This window comes from Mizuhopecten yessoensis, unplaced genomic scaffold (genome assembly GCF_002113885.1).
Source record: "Mizuhopecten yessoensis strain PY_sf001 unplaced genomic scaffold, ASM211388v2 scaffold7237, whole genome shotgun sequence".
Taxonomy (NCBI): domain Eukaryota; kingdom Metazoa; phylum Mollusca; class Bivalvia; order Pectinida; family Pectinidae; genus Mizuhopecten; species Mizuhopecten yessoensis.
This window is the reverse complement of record NW_018406948.1, coordinates 13,333-22,184: the sequence shown is the minus strand read 5'-3', so window position 1 is coordinate 22,184 and position 8,852 is coordinate 13,333. Positions and strand designations below refer to the sequence as shown.

The following is an 8,852-nucleotide window of genomic DNA, read 5'->3' as shown; positions in this document are numbered from 1 at the left end:
AGTAATTGGAGATTTTGATAAAATAAATGCAAGTTCTTATCTGGATGATAATGCGTCGTCTTTTGGCCGTGAACGTAGGCCATATAGATAACTAATCTGTATCTGGAGAGAGTGTGTGGTTGTCGCGACATACGGTATAAGGGAGGTAACAATGATACGTAACATAACTTTTCGGTCCTTCTAATTTTTAGAACGAATAGCAAATCGGTAATATTAATTTGATTAAAACCTCCGGAATGAATCAGACGGCACTTGTTTCAATCGTCTCCTTGATACACTAGTCTCTAACAAGCTTCCAGGGTATAGTTAATACAATTACATCGTAATCTCCCTTCATTTGAGAAATTACCCCTGCATGATGGCATGAGAAAATTTATTTTAATTGGTATATATATTCATTAAAAAAAAAGGTAAAATATTTTTGTGTTTATACAACAAAAGCTTGCCTTACAGGAATTCGGCTTCTGCACACAGCACGTAAGTATTTCTACTTTCAACTTTGTGATACATGTATTAACTTTTGAGATAATATCAAGGAAAACAACCTTGTTGTGGTATTTCTTTTTGTGGTGGCATTTTAGACTTTTCTTATCTGATAACCATGATCCTTTGGAGTAAAAATAACAAGAAAACACCGAAGTGACAACAAAACCATTGTACGAACACAAAACCGAAAAATCTGGGCCAAAATATGTATAAAGGAAAAAATGGTTGTTTACATAATTTTTAACAACTAATGATAATGTGTATGAAATGTGTTGTTCCGGATGAACTCGCTGTGTTAACGTTTGTTAGATATAAATTGTCATTTATTTTTAGGACCAAGTCATTTTATTGCATCCCAAGTCAATGTTGTGTCTTAAATTTAAACAAGGTAAATCTTATAAAGCACTATAGCAGCTGAAACAATGTCTGGCTTTGCACAATAACTTGAACATGAATAGAAGCTACCCAACCATTTAGTGGACAATATTGACCATGCAAGGTTTTCCATTTGGTCTGTCTAATTATTTAAGGAGCCATGTCCCGCTGCACTAGCTTTTCGTATATACAGTAACCTCCCCTTAACTTCCGTTTGGATTATAATGTAGCACAGTTGGGCCTGGACACTTCCGTTAACTAGTAAGAGCTTTGTCGGTTAGAATGATAGTATAAGGGTGTGACGTCAAGGGTGCGAATACCAGTCTAGTCATGAGAAACACTTACAGGACACTTCCGATGACCAGGTAGCTCAAGTCCGGAGTTCCGGTGGCGGTCTAGCCCCATTGATTTTTTATATTCAAAACACTGATGTTGGTTATATTTTGTCTATTTCATATTCAGTCTGTTTTTATCATAAAAGTCCCGCAATATATGGTTTTCTTTTCAAAAAATGATTTATCAAAACTATAGTCGTGCAGAAAAGAAGTTTCCAAAGCTTTGTAACAGTGTTTGGCAGTGGTACGAGGCCCCTAACATATTATTCCGCTCATGTAAATGTGTATCATTATACATATTTGGAGGCACAAATATAATCCTGATTTTCCTTTTTTAAGGAGTATAACCCTGTTCAAAGCACAATATCCGGATGGCACCTGCACAACTTACCATCAATCGAATTGAATTTGTCGTACTATAGCAAAACAGATATAAAATGTTCGCAAACTCATTAGATGGATAACTCACAAAATTAAAATTAAAAAAGTCAGTGTTGTTTCTTCACACTAATTATTTTAATACTGTATTTTACAATCAAACAACACTTCAAATTCAAACACGCGGAATTATTTCAACACTTTTAACTATGAATACATCTGTATAAGTAAAGTATTCAGAGAAAGATCTCGTTTATTTAAAGTCATTATGGGATCAAGTTTATCCCTGATAGACTGTATCGTCTGGTTGGTGATCCGTATTGTCTTGTGTGTCATCAGTGTTGTGGTCAGCCTGGACTTGATCATGTTGATCACCGCCTTGATGATCCTCGTGTTGATGGTCAACGTCTTGATGTGTGTCATCAGTGTTGTGGTCAGTCTGGTCTTGATCATGTTGATCGCCGCCTTGATGATCCTCGTGTTGATGGTCATCGTTTTGATGATCGTCGCCTTGATGGTCACCGTCATGTTGGTCATCACCATCATGGTCGCCATGTTTGTCATGGTGGTCTGGATTTTCATGATGGTCGCCATGTTTGTCATGGTGGTCCTTTTGATCGTCATGATGGTGGTCATGGTGGTGATGGTGGTCGTTATTGTGATGGTGATCGTCATCGTCATGATGGTCGCCGTGATTGTCCTGATCTCCATGATGGTCTTCACTGTGATCGGTGTCGTGGTCATCATCATGATTAGACTGGTGGTCGTCTTGGCTACGCCCTATGACACAGCACGCTACTGGACCTCCATGACTGCCCGTTCTGTCATCGGCATCGGCGTTAATCTAGGTGAAAATATACAGAAATACAAATACAGAAAAAAATTCTTTAAAGCCACTATGTTATCGATTTATTTGTTTACATCTCATGGTTAATTACAGTATATAGTTTGACTTCAAAAAATATCATTATTTGATAGGTGTTATTGGAATAGTTGCAACACTCGGTAATACTTACGGCAATAGAACGGCCGATGAGTTCATGTAGATCGGCATGTATCTTTTTGGTGTGAGTATAATGGGTATGCTCATCGCCAGCAATATTTCCGAGATCTCCAACGTGGCTGTCAAAGACACGAGAAACTATAGATGGAGTAACTTCATTCGGAAGGTAAGCTCTTATCCTATACGAAATCCTAATTTCCATAGAATTTTGCTGTGATTTTCGAAAGCATTGCATTTTCAGCTAACCCTTCATAAGGTTAACCTTTTATTATGTTAAAACGCTCTGTACCTAACAAAACAAAGAGTTTGTTTGATCAAAGTTAAACCTTGTACATTTCAAGTAGATCATAAATAATTGAATAACACAAAACACATCAGAATTTTCAGATCTAACGATGGAAAGTAAGTTGTTCAATTAATGTACGCCGGCTATTTTCTGTTTGTTAATTTTCTCATAAGGGTCTCTATTTTTCTTTCACAATGCAACGTTAAAATGGTGATATCGATCATGTATAGGTACACCATCTAACATCTGAAAGTTTCATTTTTTTGTGATTATATTGAACCAGCATTACCACTACACTGTATTAGTTTTGTGATATAGACTATACTCTAGAGAAACTGAAAATAGGCTATAATTAGAAAATTTCTAGTAAGAGAACCTTTACAGTGGTATGATAAGGTTAAAGACGTGTGGTAAATAATCAGGCTTCTAACTTTTAGGTTGTGTATTTCAGTCACATTGCATACGGTACTTTATGTTTATTTTCATATATTTTCTTAACTGCAATGTATTTAATATGGATTTACTTTCTCGTTTTGAATACACAACAAATATGATGCATGGTGTTAATTAATTAATGCTGACACGTGCTAATGATATTGTTATTTTTTATCATTTTAAAAATAAAACCAGGGAAAACCAGGCATAAAAAGACATTTGAAATCCCGTAGATAATTGACATTTCTGGTACAATCCGAAAACGGAAAAACAAACTTATGTTTCGCATTATTTCCATTCGGTGTTATTAACCTTACCTTAAATTATCAGGAGTAAATAATCCAGGGTTTAATTCATTTTTTGAATTTTCACTTCGTTTGAATATTAACGTAAATAAATGTTCATACATCTCTGATTTTGAGCATTCGAATTTACTTAAANATTGTGGTAAGTATAGTATGCTGTTGTTATGGTAAGTATCTTTATTGTTGTTGTTATTGTTGTTGTTGTTGTTGTTGTAAGTTTCGATGCTGTTATTGTTATGGTAAATGTCTCTGTAAATAGATTTCAATAATGCTGCTATATTTATTTCATAGTATTATTTTTTATTAAAACACGCCGTCAATAGGTTTTGACGAGTAAAATACTTAAAAGTTCAGGACAGGTACTAACTGCTTCACTTCTTGTTGGGAGTTTGTCAAACGCTTCTTGTGAATTCGGATTTAAAAAAGGGAATTTTAAAGGCCCTTAAATATATAAGAATATCTAAACTTAACTTTTGGTTAATAAAAACAAACTAATTTGTTACTTCTAATAATACACTTACCTCCTGTGTTAATTCAATATGGCCTCTTATTTTGTAGGATAGACCTGGAGTCTGTGTGTTTGGCATCACCTCGCAATGGGCGTGGAGAGCTAGACAAATAAGATACCAATAGTAAGTCGATCGGATTTATTTAGTTGATTCCAAAAAACCGCATATGAGGTCATCAATGAAAATCACTTCGTTTCGGATCGAAACACTTGTGTACATAAACGATTGTTTTAATAACGATATTGATAATATAAAAAGGGAGATATTTACCGTGCTCTACGTGTACGTCTGCCTTTGTATTATGACCACATCCGCTAGAAAGTTTCATGTTGAGGTAAACGTGCTGGGCATGAGGGTAATGGCTGTCATGGTCATCTTCATTATGGTGATCATTATGGTCCCCGGAGTGATCCCCGCTGTGATCCCCGCTATGGTCTCCGCTGTGATCCCCGCTATGGTCTCCGCTGTGGTCCCCGCTGTGGTCTCCGCTGTGATCCCCGCTGTGATCCCCGCTATGGTCTCCGCTGTGGTCCCCGCTATGGTCTCCACTGTGGTCCCCGCTATGGTCTCCACTGTGATCCCCGGTGTGATCCCCAGTTTGATCCCCGCTGTGATAACCTGTTTGGTCTCCGCTGTGATCCCCGGTGGTACCATGTGTGTCTGATGAATGATCCCCGGTGTCACTGTGGTCACCGCTGTGATCTCCGGTGTCGCTGTGGTCACCGCTGTGATCCCCGGTGTCTCTGTGGTCACCGCTGTGATCCCCGGTGTCGCTATGGTCACCGCTGTGATCCCCGGTGTCGCTGTGGTGGTCATCTCCGTTATGATGGTCGCCACTCTTTTCGTGGTAGTCGTTTCCTATATGAATATGAACCCCATGGCTCTGCTCCTCAAGCTTGTGAACTTGTTCAGATAACTTATCTACTTTTGTTTTTAGTTCTGCAATCTCGTCAACTATAGCTATACCTAGAATCACAAAAAATATTTTTGTTTAAGTGATATTGAAGAAACAAACATTTTACTTATAGATATTATAACTATATTATGTTATGATTCTGCTTTACCTTAAATACAATTTATATTAAAAAAAATGTAAAGGCTCCACTCCGATTCCTGTCTTTTATAATAATAATAAATAATAATAATAATAATTCGAGGTTCTTATAACCTTTATCACAACCTAGTTTGTAAGTCGTCTCAAAGAGGTTCACAAAATATTATCCATGGTTATGGGGCCTTATCAACCAGCCAATATCTTTCTCAACTCCCTGGGGAGCATACAGCCGGTGCTGCCATTTCGGCAATCACAGCTAGCTTTCAACAGTTCTAGCACTGCCCAACCACGTACTCATTTACAACTGAGTAGACTGGAACAAGCGGAGTAAAGTATCTTGCTCAAAGATACAACACAGTGCCGTGCCGTGACTCGAACCCGCAACCCCTCGGTCACGAGCCCGGAGTCCTACCACTAGACTACCGTGCCTTTTTGTTCCCAACTGGTTTACGCATACGTGTTTTACATATTTTTGCCCTTTTTACTAATCCATTAATGTCCGGTATAAAAAATATAGCATAAACTATTTTTTCTCTTTTCCTCTATCTTATAATTCTCTGCTTTTTTCGTCCAGCAATATCCTATGTAAGAAATTCCCTTGGTCACGTAGCAAATCTAAGGAATACCGTACCAGTGATTATTGATTATGATGTAACCAGAGGAAACAATTCTTCATTAGAACCTTCAAACTTCTGTTAAAATAAATTCACGAAGTTTAATACAAATCCTATTTGATTATCTGTACTTTCATAAATGACTTTTTCATGAAAGATACATATTAAAAAGCAACTGTTTTAAGAAAATAAAACATTTATTATGCAAAAACCTTAATATTTTTTGTGAGTTTTATATCGGGTACACCACATGATCAGTGAACTGAAGAGAAAATATCTTTTCTCGTCATTCGGATGACAGTCAATTCGAGGAAACGCGTGATGTCAAAAGGCAAATATGACGTCATCAAACGTCGCATTGTGAAATCATGAAAAGTATACCTAATAAGATAAATTTCAAAAGGAATTGGGCAACAGGCGTAATGCCTATACAAGCCCTCTCCTATGGTATGGACAATGTATATTATAATATGTTTATTGTGAAATATTTAAAAAGTTTTTTCTACATCTAGGACAGAAGTCATCGACCAGAGCTCCCACGCAGTGACTCGTTAATTTAAGTTATTTTAGTCACATGTGCGTTATAGGATACCACAGAGGTGGATTGTGATACAGATCAGTAAAGCAACTCTGTTCCCGTGATTATTATCAAAACAATGGCATGGTTCAGGTAGACGACCATAGGCTTAGCAGGATTTTAACTTGAAGAAGGATTTCACTCACATGTAATTGGAGTTTCAACTAGAGAATAAATCTACTTAAGAGTGCAGATGGATTACATGATGAAGAACGTAGGATGTAAGATATAAGAGGGGATTTATAGTTGGCAAGTTGATTCTGTGTCACCACGTGGAGCTCGAAGCAATTATCATTATATCCCCAAGTAATGTAGTGATTCTGTTCCCTAGTCAGTCTACTTAAATTATATCTATTTCTTCAATCTCTACCAAACACCTAGCACAAGCTAAAGTGATGTATCTTTTATCATATTTTGGGAAACAGAATACTAGATTCAAAGAATACAATTGATTGGTTGTGAGGCTTTTAAAATTCCATGAAACCTTCTCTGCATATTTAAACATAACTTATAAATAAAACCCCTAGACTTAAAGAGGAGAACAGAACAGATGGCAGGTTTCTAAAGCACCAAGAAACCATCTACACAAAATAAAAAACAATTGAAAAAAAACCCCTTACCAAACAAAACAAAAAACTTAAGATTTCAAAAGGACGACAGGTTAGGAGGTTTCAAAAGCTCAATGAAACCCTCTGCGCCTATGTTAACACAACTGATGTACAAGAAGCACGAATAAATAAATAAATAAATAAATAAATAAATAAACGCACTAAATCCATTACACACAATATGAACCAAACTTACTTCTTCGTAGTCTTTTTGGCTGCCGGCTGCCTTCATTTTGGTTGACCAACAGCAACCCCACCAGAGCTACGGTCCACAAGAGCTTCATGTCTGCAGCCTATGGGTTCTAGTCACTGTTGCTGAAACAACAGCTGAATAGCAATGATGACAGCCCAACAGACTTTTATAGCGATGATTATCTCACTAGTCACCTTGACAGAACAGAGGCTATGTGTATTTATGTGATATGTCTACGTAACGTATGATAACCGTTGGACAATGTCCGTCGTCTGTCTCGTTTTTGATGCAATTGGCACAGTAAGATTTGACCTTAATGTACCCGTATATAGAGCATCAGCAAGAAGGGCCTGAATGTAAGGTCACATTTTACATGGTTAATTATAAGACAATTACATAAGACTAAACTATTAAAGAAATGTATTTATTTCTCCAAATAAACTTATCTATTTATCTTTTTCTTGATGAACGTATTATTAGTTTTATGACGAAAAATTTACTTAAGTTATATCAGATTCCAAAAATAGATCTTTGTGTAAGTCGTTATACAGTAAATGTAAAGGCATGTGTATTAACGCCCTCATATTTAATCGTTGAAAGTTTCCAATATCGTGATTAAGCATGTTTGCTATCCACAAAATAACTTTTGTTTTGGTTTGAATTTCCATATAACATTTCTTAATTGATGCATACTTATTATATGTGACATTATTTATTTTATTTGTCATCAAATTTTGATTTTTCGTATTTCATGTTCATTGCCACCTCTCTCTTGATTTTACGTAGCAGTCAAAATCTTTCATAAAACCATGTCTTTTTTCCTACCTTTCGCTTGTTAAAACAAACATTTTAAAAATCATTTACAGATGCAATTTCTTATTTAAGCCAATTTTTTTTTGAGAATTTTTTTAATTTTATAAGTGCAATCACCAGTGTTTGTGTGTTACTCTTACCTTTTAAGACCGAGTGTATTGTTCTGCAAGATATATCATGTTCAAAATTGAATCCATCATTTTCAAACGTAAACGATCAACATCCAATATTTAATATCAGTTGGTACAGTATAACAGGAACCTGGGCCTATGTAAAACCAAGCATGGATGAACTGATGAAGTCAAAATTGTGAACACTAATAAATTGAGCTTGAACGCATACTTTGAGTTTGAGCGCGAGAACGGTTTCGTGCAACCGATCCCTGGCAGTGCTCTTGGTAACCTATTATGTCAAGTGACGGTCGATATTGACATCACCATCGACATCCGCAATATTTTAACATTAAATCCATTATAAGTGAACATTTGTATACTGCCTTCAGATTAACGGTTTCAAATTAAGCATTAAGGTAAAAGGGGTGATCATTTTATTTTATTTATTGAAATGTGTGCAAAAAGAAGTTGACCATATTTGAAATTCTTCTAATCTTAATATTGTAAGTATCGTGAAGACGTACCTGAGTAACCTTGTGATCAAAATGAGCTGATGATCACCATGACCTAGTAGAGCGGGGTAACATTTTAATCATTATACAAAGGTAGATATTTGGCTCCCTAGGTCACAGTCTTGTATTCGTCATCAAATATGAGGAGTTTTAACTTAAGGACCCCTGTCTCATTGACTTTGATTTTATTCCATATGTACAGTAGCCTCCCCTTAACCCCATTTGCATACAACTGTAACAAAAAAAATGGGCAGTA

The 8,852-nt window shown here is 36.2% G+C and overlaps 1 protein-coding gene across 1 annotated transcript; it reads right to left on the bottom strand.

Moving 5' to 3' along the window:
- Positions 1 to 1,767: 1,767 nt before the first annotated feature.
- LOC110453282 (sarcoplasmic reticulum histidine-rich calcium-binding protein-like) lies at positions 1,768 to 7,345 on the bottom strand. The gene is made up of 6 exons (XM_021502169.1): positions 7,162 to 7,345; positions 4,702 to 5,078; positions 4,383 to 4,581; positions 4,125 to 4,213; positions 2,591 to 2,788; positions 1,768 to 2,418 (listed from the first exon to the last, which is right to left on the bottom strand). The coding sequence occupies exons 1-6, from the start codon at positions 7,247 to 7,249 to the stop codon at positions 1,855 to 1,857; spliced, it is 1,515 nt and encodes a 504-aa protein (XP_021357844.1). The 5' UTR covers positions 7,250 to 7,345; the 3' UTR covers positions 1,768 to 1,854.
- Positions 7,346 to 8,852: the final 1,507 nt, after the last annotated feature.

What these genes read in the sequence shown, in the direction of transcription:
- LOC110453282 (XM_021502169.1), bottom strand. Translation starts at nt 7,249, where the DNA reads ATGAAGCTCTTGTGGACCGTAGCTCTGGTGGGGTTGCTGTTGGTCAAC. An exon ending in GCCAAAAAGACTACGAAGAA is followed by an intron (nt 5,079 to 7,161) that starts GTAAGTTTGGTT and finishes TTGTGATTCTAG; the next exon opens with GTATAGCTATAGTTGACGAG. An exon ending in TCATCGGCCGTTCTATTGCC is followed by an intron (nt 2,419 to 2,590) that starts GTAAGTATTACC and finishes ATTTTCACCTAG; the next exon opens with ATTAACGCCGATGCCGATGA.